General features: G+C 37.6%; 1 protein-coding gene and 1 non-coding gene across 4 annotated transcripts in view; one reads left to right on the forward strand and one right to left on the reverse strand.

The window, feature by feature from the left end:
- HDAC1 (histone deacetylase 1) overlaps positions 1–24,969 on the reverse strand; it is a 62,714-nt gene that overhangs the window by 8,411 nt on the left and 29,334 nt on the right. For all 3 annotated transcript variants that reach the window (XM_077150474.1, XM_077150471.1, XM_077150473.1), the window contains 2 exons: positions 5,135–5,252; positions 476–550 (listed from right to left, as the gene is read on the reverse strand). In XM_077150474.1, coding sequence (XP_077006589.1) covers positions 476–550; positions 5,135–5,252 — 193 coding nt within the window. The remainder of the gene's footprint in view (positions 1–475; positions 551–5,134; positions 5,253–24,969) is intronic.
- Positions 10,915–11,021, forward strand: LOC143675233 (U6 spliceosomal RNA). The gene has a single exon (XR_013171475.1). It is a non-coding gene; the product is annotated as a U6 spliceosomal RNA (small nuclear RNA).

The raw sequence follows: 24,969 nt of genomic DNA on the forward strand, positions 1-24,969 counted from the left end.
TACATCTCTATTTTCCAAGACAGTATTAGAGGCATGGTAGGGGATATAATGATCATAGGAAAATAAGTACTTATTAATAAAGGGTTCAAAGTAATCCTAGAGGTAACCTAGGAGTTACTAATGGAAGTAGGAGACGTGGGGAGTATTTCTGACCTCTAAAGGAATCTACCATGCTCTTTCATAAGTCAGAGATGATGGCACTTCCATTTTTATAGTATTCTGCAGGTCACAAACTGTTCTTAGGTACAGCATTTCAACAACCCATGAGGTCTGCAGGGAATTCCTCTACATAAGATCTCTTGGTGGAAGAGTACAAGTTAAGGACATCAGCTGGTACCATGTCAGAGACCAAACCTGGACTGGGACTGAACCAAAAGGACATTTTAGAGACCAAAGATGTAAGCCCATAGAACCATTCTATATGGTCACAAATCTGCCCTGCCAGGGTAATGGGGAGGAGATGTATATTCCTTACCCACAGAACCACCAGTAGATAACTGACAGAACTCAAACAGGCCATCAAATACTGGACAGTCTTCCCCAACATTGACTTGAAAGAAACAGAAAAAAAAGGTTAGTTTTCACAATTTATTTCCTTTAGTTTTCACTTAGGTATTTATTTGCAAAGATTAACAGAAATCTATGTGGGGAAGCATTTAGCAAGTACTTGGGAAATGTCAGTTCATTCCTTGAGGAAGAAAAATTTAGCTTCTTCTTCCAGCCTGAATCTGTTCCCAGACCTCTTATCTCTCTCCAGTTCACCAGTAAGAAGTGGAGGACCTATATAAAGATGGTTTGCTGAATGTTACAATGGGCCAAGCACTGTGATAAATGCTTTAAATACCTTATCTTGTTTATCCTCATGCAACCTTCTGAAGTAGGATTTGGCCCCATATCAAAAATGAGGAAAGAGGCTCATAGAGTGAACTGAGTAAATGGCAGAGGTGGTATTCAAAGCTTGGTTTGCTCTGACTGAAAAGCCTGTCAAGTACTTTCACATACACAATCTCATTTGATCCTTACAACAATCCACGAACTGGACAAGACAGATATCAACCCCACTGTGCAGAGGAACAAACAGATATGGAGACGCCAAGTGGCTTGCCGAAAGTTGTATAAACAGGCAGAGGCAACAGCAGAAAAAGAGTTCCAGGTGTCTTGGCTCCCACAGTCCTGTGTTTTTTCTATTTTACCCACAAAAGACAACTGGATTAACAGTTATTTCAGGTCTCTAAAGAGGTAAGAGTACAAACTAGTACATAATGAGAAAACACATGCAAACAATAATGCAAATGAAATGAAAAAGACCAGAAGGGGAGCACATCTGGAGGTCGTAGACACACAGTTAGAGAGGAAGCTTATGGCTCCGCGTCTCCTCTCACAGAAAAGGAAACTGCTAAGAGATCGATGATACAAAGGAAGTTAGAGGCAGGAGTGGGGTTAGATCCCTATTCTTTTGCCTCAGCCTTCCCATTACACTTTGCTTTTGCAAATAGAAATTCCCAAAGCAGAGCAAGGAGGAGGAATCCTAGGACGAGAAGGGTAGGAGAGCCCAGCTTGGATTGTGCTAGTAACAAGCTGAAGCTCAAGGCTTACATTTCCACAAGAGCTATGACCTCTGGCACTGCCCTAAGTGTGGAGGGCACCCTGATCTGTTGTTCTGCCAACACAGGTACTCTGAGGAAGTGCAAAGTGCATAAGGGGGTGAGCAATGGGTGGCTCTCTCCCCTAATTGCCAGGTAAACACTAGGAAGCTATGTCAATAAGAACTTTGTTCCCTGGGTGCCAAGCCACTTATCCATTGGCAATTGACTTCTCCATCTGTCTGCTTCCTTCTTGGGTTTCCAAAGCTTTGACTGTATTACCCTTTGGGATGTGAAACCTCGATAGAAGGAAAGGTGGTTTCAGACATGAGAAAAAATATTTTCCTTCAGGCCCCAAGCTGATATGTGGCCCAAATGGCAAGCCCATTTATTCCAACCTCAAAAGCTGTGTGATTATAGACAGGAAAAGGGAAAAACGGGAGAAGCAAATTCTCAGCTGGGCTAATCTGTGAGCCTGGGGAAGGCTTTTCTGTGGGTTTTTCCTCTTCCCACTATAAAGACTTCTCATTTAGGCTGGCTTTCCACTAAAGAGGAGCAACATGGATAGGAGAAGGAGCAGCAAAAAGCACATTGCATAAAGAAATGCATGGAATTAACATTGACTTCAGGATAGCGTTTACCTGGGGGTGGTGGTATAAGAGAGGGTGCAATGGGAAAGAAAGGGTGTGAGATCAAGAAGAGGTGCCCATGGGCTTCAATTGTATTGTAATGCTTTCTTTCTTGAGCTGGGTAGTGGGTAAATGGATGCTTATCACTTTTTGTATTTTTTTAAATATTTTATAATGTGCTATTTTTAAAAAACTACGGTGCTCAGAATCAGGTGATTCGAGTTTATTCTCCATTCTACCAATACCTTGCTGTATCATCCTGGGAAAGTCACTTCACCTTCCTGAGTGTCAATTTATACATCTATAAAATGGATGAGAATTCCTTAAACTTTTTACCACCATAAATTCATATAATCATGTTTCTACCATGAGTCCCATGTTTTGATAGGCTCCCTACCCCCCCAACTGCATTTATTCATGTTCCCATTTTAACTAATTAAATATTAGGTTAGAACTAATTAAAGTCCTCACAGTCATAAACTGACCATAAGGAGTTTATTCGGCCTTATCACAGGTATAACTTCCTAGGTTAGATTTTGTTAAGTATTAAAAAAAAAAAAAAAGAGCTCTTACATTCACATTACTGTCTCTGCAGACATCTCAAGTTATAAAACATGGCACTAAGTGATATTTGAAGTCCTTGCCTTCTCCAACCCTCTATACCCATATGAATCAAGTCAGTGAAGTGCCTTTGAAGTCCTCTGAGACACTCATCCTTCTTGCTTCCATCTCCAGTGAGAAAAATATCTCAGACCTAACTTTTTAATGCATGTCTTCACTGTGCTGGTTTCAGGAAAATTAGAGGAAACTAGAAACTGAACCTAATACTTTCCCTTGACAGATTTGCAAATTACAAAAACTATGTCATAAGAACAAAAGTTACTATTCACTGGGGATAGATGCTTTATGTACATTATCTCACTTATCCCCCCAAAGCTCTCCTTGGCTAGGAGAGTCAAGAAGACAGAGCTAAGTGGCAGAGGTGGGAGTTTCAAACCAGGACACCAAAGTTCATTTTCTTGCAGAAATACCAAGCTGTTTCTCTAATGAGCACCCTCTCTGCTGAGAGTGGAGCCTGATCCCTGGCCTATATAAGTTATGAATCCTTAAAGCCATCTAGAGCAAAAGAATAAATCTGTCTCACCCTGGAAGGTAATAAGACCCTGTCAGTTCAAACAGAAAGCTCTCACCCAAAGAGGGCAGCAGCTCCTGGAGTTGTGGATGGCAAAAAAATTTGATGCAATAACTTCAAAAAAGGTCTCCATGGTTCTGCCATCATTACCACTGCAAAGTTATTATAACAATAAAAAACTTTCTGCCTTGGGAACTAGAATACTTTGTGGCCAGTAGCAATAAACAAGTGGCAAAGATTTCCTGTTCAAGTTAAACTGTTGTGCTGGTTTGAAATGATGTATGTCCCCTAGAAAAGTCATGTTTAATCTAATCCCATTTCATAAAGGTAGAAAAATCCCTATTCAATACTGTATGTTTGAAACTGTAATCAGATCATCTCTCTGGAGATGTAATTTAATCAAGAGTGGAGATTAAGCTGGATTAGATGATGACATGTCTCTACCCATTTGGGTGAGTCTTGAGAAGTTTCTGGAGTCCTGTAAAAGAGGAAACATTTTGGAGAATAAAAGAGATTCAGACAGAGCAGAGCAGAACGACATAGCTACGAGAAGCAGAGTCCACCAGCCAGCAACTTTTGGAGATGAAGAAGGAAAATGTCTCCCAGGGAGCTTCATGAAAGAGGAAGCCAGGAGAAGAAGCTAGCAGATAACGCCGTATTCGCCATGTGCCCTTCCAGATGAGAGAGGAACCCTGACCGTGTTCACCATGTGCCTTTCCAGATGAGAGAGAAACTCTGACTGTGTTCACAGTGTGCCTTCTCACTTGAGAGAGAAACCCTGAACTTCATCAGCCTTCTTGTACCAAGATATCTTTCCCTGGATGCCTTAGATTTGACATTTCTATAGACTTGTTTTAATTGGGACATTTTCTCAGCCTTGGAACTGTAAACTAGCAACTGATTAAATTCTCCTTTTTAAAAGTCATTCTGTTTCTGGTATATTGCATTCCGGCAGCTAGCAAACTAGAAAAACTGTCATAAACTAATCAAAACTTCTGAACAGTGCTGTTACATTGTTATTATATAAGGCCATGGGTGCTAAGAGATTATTTATAAAATACACAAGGGAGAAGTCAGGTGTGATAGTTTCTTCCCAAATTTGAACAATTCTCACTCCCATCCCTACCTCCACCCCCAGATAGTAGAATCTCCACAATTCTCCACAATCTCCAAACTGAATATATGGATTCTGAGATGGGACCTCTCAGTTTCAAAACCCAAGGGAGGAGAGGGGTAGAATTCATCCCAAAGATTGTATCATCAAGAGTCTGTCCTGATTTCCAGTTTGGAGCTATTCTGAAAAAAAGCTATTAAAGCACTAAAAAAAAAAAGAGTCTGTCCTAAGTGGCCACTAAATTCCCAATTAATACAAAGAGCAGTTATAGTTGGGAGTGACCTCAGAGGTCTCTTGGTCCAGCCCATTTTAGAGAAGAAAAATCTGTGGCAAAGGGACTGGCCCAGTCAGTGAAGAGTCAGAGCTGGGACCTATGTCTCCTGTCTTCCCCTCTCAGGTCAGTCCTTTTTCTGTTACAACAATGACAGTATTCTTGGGACAGTGTTGTGAATATAACTGGGAAAAGTTCAACCTGTGTCTTTCTTTAAATAATCAGGAAAGATGGAAAAACAGACTTGAAAAAAAAAGGAGTACCCTGGCACCCTTGACCCTTGAAAGGCAGGGGAAATCAGGTGACATCAGAATGGGAGGTAGAAGGGAAGGCAGGGTAAGCCCCTCCAATTGAGCAGAGATCCCAGTGGAGCTTGAGAATAGAAAGGGTACACAATGGACTTACATCTCTGCATCTGTTTGCTGTATTCAGACATATTATCTGGGCGGATGGAGCGCAAAAATTTAATGTAGTCATCACTGTGGTACTTGGTCATCTCCTCAGCATTGGCTTTATGAGGGCGCTGGAGAGCAGAGAGGAGAAAAGCCATGTTATTGTTGACTACCGGCCAGTCTTCGTGCAGTCTTTTGAACACTTACTCTCTGCCCAGCACTAAACTAGGTGCTGTGGAAGAAATTAAGAAATAATTAATTAAATTCAAGACAAGAATTTTATAATCTACTTAGGAAAACAAGATTATCAAAGGACAACTGGCATCAGAAAACCTAGGCTGCAATTTCGGCTTTGTTGCTCAGGTAAGTCATTATCACTTGAGCCTCAATTTCCTCATTTAATAACATTATCTACCTCACAGGGAAACTGTGAGAACTGGATGAGATTGTTAAATCATGTTGTACATTGTAAAGTGCTTTACAAATTATTACGTATTTTTATTAAATATAACTATATATCATTACAGGCCAAATTGCTACCAGAGTTCAAGAGAAGGGTGACCAGTGACAACTGAAGTAGATAGAAAATTCTTTATAAATAAATCATCACACCAACAATCTTGATCATACCCCTCCCCACTGAAACTTCTTTGACATGGTAGCTTCCAGGTCATCCTAACATTCTGACTACTCCTCTCTTTTTTCTTAACTCTCTCCTTTTCTTCCCATCCCTTAAATGCAGGTCTTCTTCGAAGATGACTTCTACTCTAATTGCCAGTACTTTACATTTTATAAAGTATTTTCATATCCACTGCTAACATTGTTGCACTTACTCTGCCAGGAACTAGGCACTTTGTATGCTATCTCAGAAGATCCTCACAACAACAATTTTTTTTAACTGAAAAAGTCCTTTGTTTTTAATTAAAATTTTTTTTTACCTCCCTTCAACAACAAAGGAATGTCAATACTGCAGGGTGTTGAAAATAGATGGTAATTAATATTTTAAAATTTTAACTTATGTGTAAGACTAAAGTAAAAAATACTTATCTGGGACAAAATTTATATTTTGATTAGTGCATTTCCTAATATAATTTTGTGGACAGCTTAACTGAACACCGTAAATACATGGAACCTTGAGTAGAGCATGAGACTTTGTAGGTTTGTCCAGAGTGATTCCCCGATAAATCCCAGAGTGATTTGAACAGTGAATAAAAAAGTATTTGCAAAGTCTCCTTGGGGGAATGGTGAGAAAGAGGAAAATTCAACTTCCCCAAGTGGAGAATTCTTGATATTCTCACAAGCAGTGTGGACAACCAAAGCAATAGATTGAGTCCCCAATCTTGGGGTTTGTTCATATGAAACTTAACCCCACAAAGGATAGGTCAAGCCTACTTAATATTAGGCCTAAGAGTCACCCCCAAGAGAACCTCTTCTGTTGCTCCGATGTGGCCTCTCTCTCAAGCCAGCACAACAGGCAAACTCACCACCCTCCCCCTGTCTACGGGACATGACCCCCAGGGGTATGGACCTTCCTGGCAACGTGGGACATTTTGGGACCTAGAATGAGCTGGGACTCAGCATCAAGGGATTGAGAAAACCTTCTCGACCAAAAGGCGGAAGAGCAAAATGAGACAAAATAAAGTGTCAATGGCTGAGAGATTCCAAACAGAGTCGAAAGGTTATCCTGGAGGTTATTCTTATGCACTAAATTGATATCAACCTGTTAGTCAAGATGTAATGGAGAGGCTGGAGGGAACTGCCTGAAAATGTAGAGCTGTGTTCCAGTAGCCACGTTTCTTGAAGATGACTGTATATATGACATAGCTTTCACAATGTAACTGAGTGATTATGAAAACCTTGTGTCTGATGCTCCTTTTATCTACCTTATCAACAGATGAGTAAAACATATGGAATAAAAATAATAGGGGGAACAAATGTTAAAGTAATTTTAGATTGAAATGCTAGTGATCAATGAAAGGGAGGGGTAAGGGGTATGCTATGTATGAATTTTTAATCTTTTTCTGAATTGATGCAAATGTTCTAAGAAATGATCATGTTGATGAATATGCAACTATGTGATGATATTGTGAATTACTGATTATATATGTATAATGGAATGATCATATGTTAAGAATGTTTTTGTTTGTTACATATTTTTTAAAAATTAAAAAATTAATAATATAAAAAAATTTTTTACTGACATAAAATAAAATGCACATATTTAAAAGGTATAGTTTGATAAGCTTTGACACATACCCATGAAACCACAACAAAATAAAAATAATGAACATGTTACCTCAAAAAGTTTACTTTTGATCCCTTCTAATTCCTTCCTCCCTTCCATCCCATCCATCCCTACTTTCCCCTGATCCCATCCCCACCAATCACTGATATATATTAATCACTAATCTAATATATAGAGCTTTTTGTCTATATATATTAGTATACATTTTCTAGAATTTTATATAGATGAAATCATACAGTATGCACTCTTTTTTGTATGGCTTCGTTCAGCATAATTATTTTTGGATTCATCTATATTGTTGGGTATATCAATTTATTGCTGGCTAGTACTCCATCGTATGCTTATATTACAATTTATCTACCAATATATCTGGTAATGGACATTTGAGTTGTTTCCAGTTTGGGGCTAATACAAATAAAGCGGTTCTGAATAGTCATATACAAAGTCTTTGGTTTTATTTCTCTTGGGTAAATCCTAAGAAGGGAACAGCTGTGTCATATGGCAGATATATGTTCCAATTTTTAAGAAATTATCAAGCTGTTTCTCAAAGTGGTTGTACTATTTTACAGTTCTATCAATAGTGCATGAGAGTTACCGTTCCTCCAATCTTTTCCAATACTTATTATGATTAATCTTTTTTTAAACTTTTTTATTGTATAACACATATACAAAGCAAAGAAAAAAAAGCAAGTTTTCAAAGCACTCTTCAACAAGCAGTTACAGGACAGATCTCAGAGTTTTACATGGACTACCATACATCAGATTTTTCCCTCTAGCTGCTCCAGAATATAGGGGCCTACAAGGAATAAATATTTTTTTATCATTACAATCGACTTTTTTTTTCTTTTTTGTGAAAAATAACATATTTACAAAAAAGCAATAAATTTCAAAGCACAGCTCCACAATTAGCTGTAGAACATATTTCAGAGTTTGGCACGGGTTGCAATTCCACAATTTTAAGTTTTTACTTCTAGCTGCTCTAAGATACTAGAGACTAAAAGAGTTAACAATTTAATGATTCAGCAATCATATTTATTTGTTAAATCCTACTTTCTCTGTATAACTCCACCATCACCTTTGACCTTTCTATCCCTCTCTTTAGGGGTGTTTGGGCTATGCCATTCTAACTTTTTCTTGTTGGAAGGGGCTGTCAATAATATGGGATAGGGAGATGGAACTATCTGATGTTCTGGAGAGGCTGGGCCCTCTAGGTTTCAGGAGTTATCTGGTTGATGGACCCATCTGGAGGTTGTAGGTAATTTCTGGAAAATTACTGTAGTGCATTCTTGTAGAATCTTATATAAGAAAGCCCTACGTATTCTTTAGGATTGGCTGGAATGGTCCTGGTTGGGGTTTGGAAAATTATGATAGTAGCAATATCCAACCGAAACTTGCGTTAAGTATGGTTAATCTTTTTAATGCTTTATATTCTAATGAGGGTATAGTGATATCTCATTATAGTTTTATTTCTATAATGCAACTTTTTATTAGCTTACTTGCCATACATGTAACTTCCTGGTGAAGTGTCTGAAAACATTTTCTCACAACAACCTTTCAAAATTCATACTATTATTATCTTCACTTTGCAGTGAAGAAACTGCAGCAGTAACTTGTCCAAGGTTACACAGCTAGTAAGCTAGAACAGGAATCCAAAGGTCTGGCTCCAGGTGCTATTCTGACTCTCATTTAATCCTCATTTAATTTAATGAGGGATAATATATTGAAAGAGGGATAATGCGTTGTCAAAAACATTCCCAAGTGAAAGAAACAAGACTTGGCTCCAAATACCAAGTTGTTTTCACTATCCCAAGCCCTTTACTCTCACCTTGGCAATCTTAATAAAGCTCCACTTTGGCTATCCCCTTTAGACAGATAATATCTGTCTCCATCCAATTCTAACTCCATCTTGATCTCTGTTCTGAGCTCCAGATTTATCATTCAATGGTTTCCCAGTCAGCTCCACCCACAAAGCCTAGGGGTACTTCAAATTCAACTGGACTCAACATGTTACCTTAACTCCCATAACTTCTTTTTTACTATTTCTGTTAATGATAGCAACAGCCACCCAGGCTCAAAACCTAAGTGGCATTTTTAACTCTGACCTTCCTTGCCAGTCCCTTCATTAAACCTTCATGATCTTGGTTTTTATCATATTCACAACCTTATTTCTCCTATACTCCTCTTCACTATTTCCTATTTTCATCATCATCCACCCAGTTGCTCAAGACAGAAACATGAGTATCATCTTTGATTCCTCCTTCTCCTCATCCACTACATTTAATTCTCTTGAAACTAACTCTCAAATCTGTCCACTTCCATTCTCAAGCCATCACATTTCTGGCTTGGATTGTGGTAACAATTTTCTAACTGGTGTTAGAGTCTCAATCTTAGCCATTGTGAATTTATTCTCAACCCTACAGCTAGATTAATTGTTCTAAAATGTAAATCTAATCATGCCACTCCTCTCTATAAACCTTCAGAGCCATCATTGCTCAGGAGATCCTAAATCTTTACCCCAGCTTGGGATGCCTGAATAATCTGATCCCTACACACTTTTCCAGCATCCCCTTAAATATTCTACCCTCTAGCCCAGGGAACACCAAATTCAAAGTACTTATAGGGAGTAGGTAGTTTAGTTAATCTGGTGCTTAGAACAAACAACAATAAAAAAATTTGGCTAGCAGAAGACAGCCTTTATATAGCTCTAGCTGATTACTGCCATAAGGGAATTTGGGCCCAATGTTGTTACAATGTTGATAAAATCTTTCTGATTTTACAAGAGCCAGAAATACAGATTTTTATGGGAAAAGTTTCATTATTTTTTTCAAAGACTGGTCACTAAATAATGTTCTTACAATACTTTGTGGCTGTGAGACACTGATTATTTTGGATGAATATATGCTATATGAATACATCTCAACAAAGTCTGGAGATTCAAAATAAATAAATTAATTAATTAAAATACTTTGTGGGTTAAACAAAACATATCTGAGGGGCTAAATTTGGGTCATGCACTGTGCCAATCTGCTAAGCACTATTTTACTTGCAATCCCCAAGAGAATTCTTTCTCACCTTTAGGCCTCTGCACATGCTATAACCTAAAACACTGTTCTCATCATACCCCTACTTGGCTAATTTCTACTTAAACTTGGCTAATTTCTACTTAAACTTGGCTAATTTCCATCTAAACTTTTTTAGGTTGCAACTGAAAAGTCCCCCAGGGTCAACTGTCCTTGACCCCAGGGTCTCAGTAAAGTAACCCTATGAAGTGCTCCCCTAAGAACCCTATACTGCCCCTAGCATCATACTTCCCAACTGCACAGAAATGGCCTGTTTACTTGTTTACTCTGAGAAGCCAGGAGCAGGTCTGTATTATCTAAGCATTTAGGTAGGTTACTGGTACTTAGTGGTGCTCAGTAAATATCTGTTGCCCTAATAAATTAACTCTCACTTGGATTATTTTTGGCCTTTTAATTGGTCACACTTATATCCAGCTTTATCTTCTTCTAATCCATATTCCTTACTGGCATCACAAAAATCTTAAAAAGGTGCTCACTTCGGCAGCACATATACTAAAATTGGAACAATACAGAGAAGATTAGTATGCCCCCTGCAGAAGGATGACACACAAATTCGTGAAGCCCTCCATTAAAAAAAAAAAATCTTTTAAAGGAAATGCCCAAACCACAATTATTGGTTGTGGTGATGAATGTACAACTCTGGGAATATACTTGAAGACATCGATTATACACCTTGGATAGACTGGAAGGAATGTGAGTTTATCTCATAAAACTGCCTTTTTTTTAAAAAATGAAGGAAATGCCTTACCGTAAAACATTTAATGGCAGAGTCTAAATTCCATAACATGGCAATCAAGGAACTTTTACAAGGTTCTGTTCAATATAATTCCCTATTTCATAAATACTGTATTCCAGAAAAACAGAACTTTTCCTCAACAGGACTAATAAAAGCTTCCCACCCCTGACTTTGCTCATGCTCTTCCTATTTGAAATTCTGTCTTAACCCCAAACTCTGAATGAGACATCCCAGCTTAAATGCAATCTCTTTTACAAAGTAAAAGCTAATCTCGCTTGAAGAACCCATTCTCATCCCAGGCCTCAGAGTTCCAAGAAATATCATGTCAGTCAAAAATCACAAAAGGAAACAAGGTAACAGGAGTGAGAGCTCACAGAAATAGCCAACAGAATAATCAGATCTACAGACTTTAGATATATGTTTAAATAAAAAAGAATTTCATTGTATTTCTATAAAACAGTCAACAATTTATAAAAATAAAGTTAAAAACAGTTGCAATTTACAACAGCATTAAAAAAATGAAATACTTGGGAAAATCTAATAAACTATGTGCATGGCTATTATGGAGAAAATGATAAAACTTTATTGATAACCAAAATCTCAACTGCCCGTGACACTGAAATGGATAAACTATAGTATATTCTACAGTGAAATACTATACAGAATTGCTAAAAGAAGTTAAAGAAGACCTAAGAAGGACATCCCGTGTTCATGGATGTCAAACTACTGAAAGCGACTTACAGATTCATTGCAAATCCAATAAAAATTCCAGTGTCTTCTTTGCAGAAATGGAAAAGCCAATCATCAAATTTATATAGAAGGGTAAGGCACACTATAGCCAAAGCCATTGTTGGAGAACCCACACTTCCCAATTTTAAAACTTGTACAAATCTATAGTAATCAAAACAGCGTGGAACTGGCACAAGGACAGACATATAGACCAGTGAAATCAAACTGAGTATTCAGAAACAAATCCTCGATTGATGGCCAATTGATTCTTTTTATTGATATATACATAATTTTTAAAAAACATTTCTTATTGTGAAATATAACATATATACAAAAAAGCAATGAATTTCAAAGTACTTTTTTTGGGGAGGGAGGTGCATGGTCTGGAATTGAACCCGAGTCTCCTGCATGGAAGGTGAGCATTCTACTACTGAACCACCCCTGCACCCCCTCAAAGTATGTATTTTTTTCAAAGTTCATTTTAACAAATAGTTTTCGAACAAATTTCAAAGCATGGAATGGGTTACAGTTCCACCATTTCAGGTGTTTCCTTATAGCTGCTCTAAGACACTGGAAACTCAAAAGAAATATCAATGATTCAGTGGCATACTCATTTGTTAAATCCTATTTTTTCTGACACAACTTCTCTTTCTACTTTGATCATTCTCCCACTCCTTAAGGATATCTGGGCAATGGCCATTCTAATGTCTACCTGCTGAAAAGGGGTGTTGACATTATGGGGTAGGGAGATGCAACTGGTTGATGCTTTTGGACAGACTAGTAACTCTGGGTTTCAGGGCTTATCTGGCCTAGGAACCATCTGGAGGCTCTAGGTTTCTGAAAAAAAATCTTAGTGAGTGAAACTTTATATTCTAGAAGTCTCAGAACCCAGGTACTCTTTAGGATTTACAGAAATACCACTGGGAGGGGCTTGGCATACCACAGAAATTAGCAATATCTAGTTGAAGCCTGCATAAGAGTAACCTCCAGAATGGCCTTTCAACTCCACTTGAAATCTCTTAGCCGCTGATACCTTATTTTATTATATTTCTTTTGCCCCTTTTGGTCAGGTAGGCCTTAGTCAATCCCACAGTGCTAGTGTCATCCCTGGGAGTCATGTCATACATTGCCAGTGAGATTTATACCCCTGCACGTCACCCCAAACAGCTTTTAATTTTTAATTGATATCTATTTTATACTCACATACCATATGTAATCATCCAAAGTATACAATCAATGGTTCACAATATCATCATATAGCTATGAATTTATCATCACAGTCAACTGTTTCATGAAAAATAACATATATACAAAAAACAATAAATTTCAAAGCACATCACAACAATTAGTTGGAGAACAGATTTCAGGGTTTGGTATGAATTACAATTCCACAATTTTAGGTTTTTACTTCTAGCTGCTCTAAGATACTGTAGATTAAAAGAAATATCAATATAATGATTCAGCAATCATATTTATTTGTTAAACTCTACCTTCTCCTTATAATTCCACCATCGCCTTTGATCTTTCTCCCAGTTTTTAGGGATATTTAGGCTATGCCATTCTAACTCTTTCATGTTGGAAGGCACTCTCTATAATATGATGGGGGGATGGAACTAGTTGATATACTGGAGAGGCTGGCCCCTCTGCATTTCAGGAATTATCTGGTCCAGGGACCCATCAGGAGGTTGTAGGTTTCTGGAAAGTTACCCTAGTGCATGCAACTTTTGTAGAATCTTATATAATGCCCTAGGTGTTCTTTAGGATTGGCAGGAATGGTTTTAATAGACTTTTTTTTTTTTTTTGCGTGGGCTGGCACAAGGAGTAGAACCCAGGTCTCAAGCCTGGCGGACGAGAATTCTGCCACTGAGTCACCATCACACTGCCCAGAATAATGGTATTGGTTGGGGTCTGGCAAGCTATGATAGGTAACGTTGTCCAATTGAAGCTTGTGAACGAGTGATCTCCAGAGTAGCCTCTCAACTGTATTTGAATTCTCTCAGTGAATTCTCACCGATACCTTATTTATTGTATGTCTTTTCCCCCTTTAAGTAAGAATGCATTGTTGATCCCACAGTGCCAGGGCCAGACTCATTCCCTGGAGTCATCTCCCATGCCATTAGGGAAACTTTCACCTCTGAATGTCATGTCCCACATAGGGGGGAGGGCAGTGACTTCACTTGCAGAGTTGAAGAGAGAGGGAGGCCACATCTGAGCAACAAAAGAGGTCCTCCAGAAGTAACTCTCAGGCATACCTATAGGCAGGTTAAGCTTCTCCATTACACACAAAAGCTTCACAAGGGCAAGCCTCAAGATCAAGGGTTGGCCTATTGATTTGGGTGTCCCTAAGGTTTGACACAGTATCAGGGGTTTCCCAGATGGTAAAGTCTGTTTCATATTTTTTCTCCTGTCACTCAAGGAACTTTGCAGATACTTTTTGATTATGTGCTTAATATGCTCTGGGATTTATCCAGGCATTGCATTCAGCTATACAGGATTAAAAGTCCTCATTCTTATTCTGGACTCCCTGTGATTGGATTGTTTAAATGACGTATCCGAACAGGTTGAGTGAGATTATGTACTAAGATAATTTAGGTTCTGGACAAAGTAAATTCTTCTTTTGGTCTCAAAGAGTACATGAGGTTCTTAAATACAAACTATGTCTTCCTTACCAGTACATTCTGAATTACCTTAGTCTGGATCTGACTGGCTTCATTCTTATCTCTAACTACCAGGTTATACATATATAAAATAGCCTCTCAAACTCCAGAAATAACAATTACCACTCCAGTCTAAATGTGACTTCTATAAGAGCTTACAATCTAGGCCCCTGTTTTCTTAAAAGTATTTTCTAAATGAGACCAAACAATAGTTGTTCTTTTGTTTCTGGCTTATTTTACCTCACCAAATGTCCTATAGGTTCATTCACAATGTTTCAAGTCTTATAACTTCGTTTCTTTTGGTAGCAGCCCAATATCTGATCATATGTAGATACCATCGTTCACCAATCTACTCAGTCAGTGCATCCTTCAGCCACCTCCTTTCATTGGGCATCACCTATACATCAACACTCCTAATTTTAGATAATTTCATTGTTCCCAAGAAAAAGATAACCAATAAACACATCCTCACCAAATAGAAAATCTAAATCTCCCCTTAACTCTTGTCCCTCCCCCCCAATATTTACCCCTGGTGTTGTTGTGTTGATGTTTTACTGTTAAACATAGCCCAGAGCATGCAATAGTAGTTTTCCACCTATACCCCAAACTTATATACTCTTTGTACAAGATTCATACCTTTGCAGTAGTTCATGCAAGAACTTATTTATATTTGTAGTGTTAATCAGTGGGATACAAAGGTCTATACGACACTTTTCAATCAGAAAAATGCCTATTCATATCTTTAGCCCACATTATAATTGGGTTGTTTGTTCTTTTGTTGTTGAGTTGTATGATTTCTTTATGTATACAGGATATCAAACCTTTATTCAATGTGTGATTTCCAAATGTTTTCTCCCATTGAGTTGGCTGCCTCTTCACCTTTTTGACAAAGTCTTTATTTTTTAAAATATATTTATTGATAAATCTTAACATGCAAACATTCCATACATGGTGTACAATCAATGGCTCTCAATATCATCACATAGTTGTGTATTCATGACCATGATAATTTTTTAGAACATGTGCATCACTCCAGAAAAAGAAACAAAAGGAAAAAACTCATACATACTATACTCCTTACCCCTCCCTCTCATTGACCACAAGCATTTCCATCTATCCAATTTATTTTAACCTTTGTCCCCACTATTATTTATTTTTTCCATATTTTTACTCTTCTGTCCATAACCTACATAAAAGGAGCATCAGACACAAGGTTTTCACAATTACACAGTCTCAATGTAAAAGCTATTTCATTATACAGACATCTTCAACAATCAAGGCTACTGAACAAAGCTCAATAGTTTCAGGTACTTCCCTCTAGCCACTCCAATATATCAGAAACTAAAAAGGGATATCCATATAATGTATAAGAATAACCTCTAGGATAACCTCTCAGTTCTGTTTGAAATCTCTCAGCCACTGAAACTTTATGTTTTCTCATTTATCTCTTCCTCCTTTTGGTCAAGAAGGCTTTCTCAAATCATATGACACCAGGTCCCGGCTCAAATCCAGGGATTTCTCAACAAAGTCCTCTGAAGCACAAAAGCATTTGATTTTGAGGAGTTCCCATTTATCTACTTTTTCTTTTATTGCTTGTGCATTGGGTGTAAAGTTTAGGGAGCTACCTCCTATTACTATGTCTTGAAGATGTTTCCCTACATTTTTTTCTAGGTACTTTATGGTACTGGTTCTGATATTTAGGTCTTTGATCCACTTTTAATTTTTGTATAGGGTGTAAGGTAAGGGTCCTCATTCATTCTTTAGGCTATTGATACCCAGTTCTCCCACATCGATTTGTTGAAAAGACTATTTTGTTCCAGTTAGTGGATCTGACCATAGATTTGGTGGTTTATTTCTGCACACTCAATTTGATTCCGTTGGTCAATAATTCTTTGTGCCAGAATCATACTGTTTTGATTATTATGGCTTTATAAGTTTTAAAATCAGTAAGTGTTAATCCTCCCACTCTGTTCTTCTTTTTAAGGATGTTTTTAGCTATTTAGGTTCTCATCCCCTTCTGGATGAATTTGATAACTAGCTTCCTCAAGTCTTCACAGTAGGTTGTTCGAACTTTGGTACTGCATTGAATCTGTAGAACAATTTGGATAGAACTGACATCTTAAGTAATTTAACCTTCCTAACCATGAGCAGGGAATGTCTTTTCATCTATTTATATCTTCTCTGATTTATTTTAGCAATGTTACATAGTAATCTGTGTACAAGTCCTTTACGTCCCTAGTTAAGTCCATTCCTAGATACTTAATTCTTTTAGCTGCTATTTTGAATGGAATTTTATCCTTAATTGACTCCTCAGCTAGGTCATTGCTTACATACAGAAATATTACCGATTTTTGCACATTAATTTTTTATCCCACCACCTTGCTGAATTTGTTTATTAGCTCAAGTAACTTTGTTGTAGATTTCTCAGGATTTTTCTAAGTTTAGTATCATGTCATCTGCAAATAAAAGAAAGTTTTACTACATCCTTTCCAATTTGGATGCCTTTTATTTCTTTTTTCTGCCTGACTGCTCTAGCTAGAACTTCCAATACAGTGTTGAATAATAGCGATGTTCTAGTTTGCTAACTGCATGAATGCAATACACCAGAAACGAAATGGCTTTGAAAAAGGGGAATTTATTAAGTTGCAAGTTTAAAGTTCTAAGGCTGTGCACATCTATAAAAATGTCCAAATTAAGGCACTAACAAGAGGTTACCTTCACTCAAGAAAGGCCGATGACATTCAGGATTTCTCTCTCAACTGGAAAGGCACATGGTGAATATGGAAGCCTCTACTAGCTTTCTCTCCAGGTTCCTTGTTTCATGAAGCTCCCCCAGGGGCATTTTCATCTTGAAAGGTCACTGGCTGGTGGACTCTATCGTTGTGGCTCTTTCCATATGCTTCCTCTTTTAAAGGATTCCGGCAAACTACTCAAGACCCACCAGGAATGGGTGGAGTCACATCTTTATGGAGATAACCTAATCAAGGTTCTAACCTATAGTACTGAATAAATAAAAGAAACAGCTGCCTCCACAATATTGGATTAGGATTAAAACATGGCTTTTCACTCCAGTCACTTTGGCCTCTTTGCCGTTCCTGGACCAGTCCAGGCACACTCCAATCCCAGGGCCTTTCACATATTGTTTCTTCTTGAAGGCTCTTCCTTCAAATAATCCACAAGGCTAAACTCCCTAATTTCCATCTCAAGTCTTTACTCAAAACTCAGAATTCATCTTCTCAATGAGACCTTTCAACCCCTGCCCACAAACATATTCCCCTTCCTTGCTTTATGCTTTCTCCGAAGCACTTGTCACTTTCTAGCAATATATATTTTACTTATGTTTCACTTTTCTTTCCACTTGAATGTAAGCTCCATGAAGACAGGAGTTGATCTGTTTTGTTCACAGATGTAATTCCAAAGCCTAGAATATGAACGGCACATGGCCGTGTATAAAACAATACTTAGTGAATGAATAAATGAATGAATGATGGTGACCTGAACTAGGGCAGTGGGAGGACGGAGGGGAGGGAGATAGATTGGACAAAATATAATGAATGCTGTCTTATGATCCTTTTAGCCAAGGTATGAACAGATGGATAAAAGACAAATAATGGGGGGGGAGGGGGTTAGGAGTAAAATGATTTGGGTAGATGGAAATACTGGTGGTCAATGAGCAGAAGGGGTAAGGGGTATGGGATATATGAGTTTTTTCTTTTTAGTTCTTTTTCTGGAGTGACCAAATGTTCTAAAAATTATTATGGTGATGAATACACAGCAATGTGAAGATACTGTGAGCCATTGATTGTACACCACATATGGACTATATGTGTGTGAAGATGTGTCAATAAAAATATTTTTTAAAATAAAAAAAAAACTAAATTAAATTAAAAACATGGCTTTTCTAGGGTACATAAATCCTTCCAAACCAGCACAAGGGCTAACAGAGGGGATCCTCGTCTCGTTCCTGATCTTAGGGGGAAAGCTTTCAGACTCTCACCATTGAGTACAATGCTGGCTATGGGTTTTTCATATATACCATTTATCATATTGAGAAAGTTACCTCTGCTTCCTACCTTTTCAAGTGTTTTTTTTTAATCAGAAAATGATGTTGAATTTTTTCAAATGCTTTTTCAGCATCAGTCGAGGTGATCATGTGATTTTTCACTTTTGATTTGTCAATGTGCTGTATTACATTAATTGGTTTTCTTGTGTTGAACCATCCTTGCATTCCTGGTATAAACCATATGAGGGCATGGTGTATAATTCTTTTAATGTGTTGTTGGATTCGATTTCCTAGTATTTTGTTGAGAATTTTTGCATTTACATTTACTAGGTAGAACAGTCTATAGTTTTCCTTTCTTACAGCTTCTTTGCCCTGTTTTGGTATTAAAATGACATTAGCTTCATAAAATGAGTTAAGTAATCTTCCTTTTTCCTCAGTTGTTTGGAAAAGTTTGAGAAGGATTGGTTTTAGTTCTTTTTGGAATGTTTGATAAAATTCCCCTGTGAAGCCATCTGGCCCTGGGCTTTTTTTTTTTTTTTTTTTTTTTTGAAGGATTTTTGATGACTGATTGAATCTCTTTATTTGTGATTGGTTTGTTGAGATCTATTTCTTCTCAAGTCAGTGTAGCTTGTTTGTGTGTTTCCAGGAATTTGTACATTTCATCCAAGTAGTCTAGTTTGCTGATGTATAGTTGTTCATAGTACCATCTTTTTAAAAAAATATTATTGACAAAACAACATAAAAACACAAACATTCTTAACATAAAAACATTCCATACACGGTATACAATAAATGGCTCACAATATCATCACATGGTTGTATATTCATCACCATGATCGTTTCTTAGAACATTTGCATTACTCCAGAAAAAGAAAGAAAAAGAAAAAGAAAAAACGCATACATCCAAAACCCCTTACCCCTCCCTCTCATTGACCACTTGCATTTCCATCTACCCAAATATTTTAACCTTTGACTTCCCCATTATTTGTTTATATATATATTTTAATTTATTTTATTTTTTAAATACCAAAAAAAAAAAACAAATGCAAACATTCCTCTTTTGATCATTCCATTCTACATATATAATCAATAATTCACAATATCATCACATAGTTCCATATTCATCATCATGATCATTTCTTGGAACATTTGCATCTATTCAGAAAAAGAAATAAAATGAAAACAGAAAAAAAAATTTATACAAACCATACCCCTTACCCCTCCCTTTCATGATCACTAGCATTTCAATCTAAATTTACTTTAACATTTGTTTCCCCTATTATTTATTTTCATTCCACATGTTCTACTCATCTGTTGACAAGGTAGATAAAAGGAGCATCAGACACAAGGTTTCCACAATCACACAGTCACATTGCAAAAGCTATATCATTATACAATCATCTTTAAGAAACATGGCTAGTGGAACACAGCTCTACATTTTCAGGCAATTCCCTCCAGCCTCTCCACTACATCTTGAATAACAAGGTGATATCTACTTAATGCGTAAGAATAACCTCCAGGAAAACCTCTCCACTCTGTTTGGAATCTCTCAGCCATTGACACCTTGTCTCATTTCACTCTTCCCCCTTTTGGTCAAGAAGGTTTTCTGAATTCCTTGATGCTGAATCTCAGCTCATTCTAGGATTTTTCTCAATCCCTTGATGCTGAGTCTCAGCTCATTCTAGGATTTCTGTCCCACGTTGCCAGGAAAGTCCACACCCCTGGGAGTCATGTTCCATGAAGACAGGGGGAGGGCAGTGAGTTTGCTTGTTGTGTTGGCTGGAGAAAGAGGCCACATCAGAGCAACAAAAGAGGTTCTCTTGCAGGTAACTCTTAGGCCTAATTTTAAGTAGGCTTGACCTATCCTTTGTGGGGTTAAGTTTCATATGAGCAAACCCCAAGACTGGGGTCTCAGCCTATAGCTTTGGTTGTCCACACTGCTTGTGCGAATATCAAGAATTCAACTTGCAGAAGTTGAATTTTCCCCCTCTCACCATTCCCCGAAGGGAACTCTGCAAATACTTTTCCACTCACTGATCAAATCACATTGTATCATCTTTTAAAAAAATATTTGTATTGATAAATCTTAACAAACATTCCATACATGGCAAAATCAGTGGCTCACAATATCATCACATAGCTGTGCATTCATCACCATGATCATTCTTAGGAACATATGCATCACTTCAGAAAAAGAAACAAAAAGAAAAAAGAAAAAACTCATACATACCATATGACTTACCCTTCCTTCTCATTGACCACTATTATTTCCATCTCCCCAATCTCTTTTAATCTTTGTCCCCCCCCATTATATAGATATTTTTATCCATATTTTTTACTCTTCTATCCATACTACAGATAGGTAAAAGCTATATCATTATACAATTGTCTTCAAGAATCAAGACTACTGGAACACAGCTCAATAGTTTCAGCTATTTCCCTTTAGTTATTCCAAAACACCATAAACTAAAAAATGATATCTATATAATGTGTAAGAATAACCTCCAGGATAACCTCTCTACTCTGTTTGGAATCTCTCAGCCACTGAAACTTAATTTTGTCTCACTTTTCTCTGTCCCTTTTTGGTCAAGAAGTCTTTTTTAATCCCTTGATGCTGTGTCCTGGTTCATTCCAGGTGTTCTGTTCCATGTTTCCAGGGAGGTTTATACCCCTGGGAGTCATGTCCCACGTGTGTGTGTGGGAGGGGGAGTGAGTTCACTAGTCATGTTGTGTGTTAGTTAGATTCAGTTGTCAACTTGGCCAGGTGAGCATACCTAGTTCTGTTGCTGCGGACACATTCCAATGGTACGTGAACCTCATCTATTGCTAATTACATCTGCAGTCAGCTAGGAGGCATATCTGTTGCAATGAGTGATGTTTGACTTAATTGGCTGGTGCTTAAATGAGAGAGTGCAAGGTAGCACAGCCAAGCAGCTCAGCATTCCTCATCTCAGCACTTGCAGCTCAGCCCAGGCCTTTGGAGATGCAGAAAGAAGTCACCCCAGGGAAAGTTGTCGGAACCCAGGGACCTGGAGAGAAGACCAGCAGAGACCATCCTGTGCCTTCCACGTAAGAAAGAACCTCAGTGGAAAGTTAGCTGCCTTTCCTCTGAAGAACCAACAAAATAAATCCCCTTTTATTAAAAGCCAATCTGTCTCTGGTATGTTGCATTCCAGCAGCTAGCAAACTAGAACATGTTGGCTTAGAGAGAGAGGTCACATCTGAGCAACAAAAGAGGTTCTCTGATGGTGACTCTTAGGCCTAATTTTAAGTAGGCTTACCCTATCCTTGGCAGGAATAAGTTTCATAGGGATGAACCCCAAGATCGAGAGCTCAGCCTATTGATTTGGTTGTCTCCACTGCTTGTGAGAATATCAGAAATTCTCTAAATAGGGAGGTTGAATATTTCCTCCTTTCTACCCAGTGCCACAAGAGGACCATGCAAATACTTCTTTATTCACCGCCCAAATTACTCTAGGATATATTGGAACATTACACTAACCTGGACAAACCAAGAAAATCTCATGCCCTATTCAAGATTTCATGTACTTATAGTGTTCAACTAAACTGAACTTACAAGTTAAATTAGGTAATACAATACCCAAAACATAAATTTTGTACCATATAAACATGTCTCCCTTTGGTTTCATACAGAAGTTGAAGTTTTATAATATGGAAAATATCATCCTTTACCCTGTATTCTGATTTACCTTAGTCCTATCCAGATCAGCTTCATTTACATCTCTACTCAAAGTCAGATCCCTTTCACAACTTTTTAAACAGTTCCTGTAAGGAGTTCTGCTAACTTTCATAGCTTCACAGCTCTAATTCTGAGTCTCAGGTGTCACATAAATACCTGAAGTTTCTGGGAAACGACCAGGTTAGCCCCAACTTGATAACCCATGCTCTCAACTTCAGTTCACCAAGTTTTTATATTATATTTAGTACATATGAGTGAGGCATGATATTTGTCTTTTTATTCCTGACATTTCATTCAACATACAATCCTTAAGGTTCATACACCTAGCTGCATGCCTCACAACTTGATTTCTTCTTGTGGCTGCTCAGTAGTTCAGTGTATGTATACACCATACTTCCTCAGTTGTTCTACCCTTAGGCCACGTCCATCCATTGTGAATCGGGAACACTGCTGCCATAAACATCAGTGTGCAAATGTCCATTCGTGTCCCCACACTCAGGTCCTTCATGTATATATACTGAGCAATGGGGTTTCAGGATCCTATGGCAACCCCACCCTTAGCCTCCTGTGGAATCACCACACTGCTGTCCAAGGGGCTGCACCTCTATTTCCCTACCGACAGTGAACAGGTACATCTCTTTCTCCACATTTTCTCTAGCACTTGTTTCTCTCTGTTCATTTTTAAACAGTTTATTCACACATCATACAATCCAACCTAAGTACACAGACTTGCCTTCACCACCATAATCTATATGAAGACATTTCCTTTCTTCAATAAAGAATCCATATCCTGCCCCCAGGACCCTCACCTGTTGACATTTAGTTTTGGCATAATGCCTTTGTTACATTCAGTGGAAGTATATTACAACGTTACTGTTGACTATAGATCGTAGCTTGCATTGATTGTACTTTTTCCCATATAGCATCTATTTTCAACACCTTGGGAATGTTGACATACACTTGTTTTCCCTCATGCAAAAACATTTTTTTATTTGTACATTTAATCATCATCATTGTCCACTCTAGGCATTCCTAAATTATATGATCTCAGTCATTATACTCTTTCTTTCCTTCTGGTTTTATACATGCCCCCAGCCCTTTTCCCTCAATCATACTCATTCAGCGTCATTCGATATTCTTATATTATTGTGATACAATCAGGTTGTATTGTGCTATTCATTTCTGAATTTTTACAATCAGTCCTTTTGGACAATCTGTATTCCTTCAGCACCTAATGCCCAATCTCTACCCTATTAATATCTCCTAATATCCAACTCTCAACATTCACTCATTAATATTAGTTCATATTAGTGAGACCAAACAGTATTTGTGCTTTTGTTTCTGGCTAATTTCACTCAGCATAATGTCCTCAAGGTTCATCCATGTTGTAACATGCTTCACAACTTTATTTTTTCTTATACCTGCATAATGTCCCATCATATGTATATACCACAACTTGTTTAGCCACTCATCCGCTGATGGACGTTTGGGCTGTTTCCATCTCTTGGCAATTGTAAATAATGCTGCTAAAAACATTGATGTGCAAATGTCCATTTGTGTCCTTGCCTTCAGGTTCTTTGAATAGTAATGGGATTGTTGTATCATATAGCAATTCTATACTTAGCTTCCTGAGGAACCACCAAACTGACTTCCAGAGTGGTTTGACTATTTTACATTTCCACCAACACTGGATAAGTGTGCCTCTTTTTCCACATCCTCTCCAGCACTTGTTGTTTTCTGATTTTTTGATAATGGTCATTCTAGAAGATGATATCTCATTGTGATTTTGATTTGCATTCCCTAATAGCCAGTGATGTTGAACATCTTTTCATATACCTTTTAGCCATTTGTATTTCCTTTTCTGAGAAGTGTCTGTTCGTGTCTTTTGTCCATTTTTTAATTGAGTTGTCTTTCTGTTGTTGAGTTGTAGAAATCTCTTTACATATTCTGGATACTAAACCCTTATCTGATTCCAAATATTGTCTTCCATTGTGTAGGCTGCTTTTTTACTTTTTTGACAAAGTTCTTTGATGCACAAAAGTGTTTAATTTTGAGGAGTTCCCATTTCTTTCTGTTATCAATGCTCGGGCTTTGGGTGTAAGGTCTAGGAAACTGCCTCTTATTACAAGATTTATAAGATATTTCCTTCCATTTTCTTCCAAAAGTTTCGTGGTCTTAGCTCTAATGTTTAGGTTTTTTATCCATTTTAAGTTAATTTTTCTACAGTGTGTGAGATGTGGATCCTCTTCCATTCTTTTACATATGGATATCCAGTTCTCCAAGCACAATTTATTGAAGATGCCACTCTGTCCCAAGTGAGCTGGCTTGAATACCTTATCAAAGATCAATTGTTCATACAAGAGAGGGTCTATATTTGAACACTCTATTCCATTCCTTTGGTCAGTGTATCTGTCTTTATGCCAGTACCATGCTGTTTTGACCACTGTAGCTTCATAGTATATTTTAAAGTCAGGTAGTGAGAGACCTCCTACTTCATTTTTCTTTCTCAAGATATTTTTAGCTATTCAGGGCACCCTCCCCTTCAAAATAGTTTTGATTATTGGTTTTTCTGTTTCTGCAAAATAAGATGTTGGAATTTTAATTGGTATTGCATTGAAACAATGTATCAATTTCAATAGAATTGACATCTTAACTATATTTAGTCTTCCAAGCCATGAACATGGTATGCCCTTCCATT

The sequence above is a fragment of the Tamandua tetradactyla genome, chromosome 2 (assembly GCF_023851605.1).
Source record: "Tamandua tetradactyla isolate mTamTet1 chromosome 2, mTamTet1.pri, whole genome shotgun sequence".
Classification (NCBI taxonomy): Eukaryota; Metazoa; Chordata; class Mammalia; order Pilosa; family Myrmecophagidae; genus Tamandua; species Tamandua tetradactyla.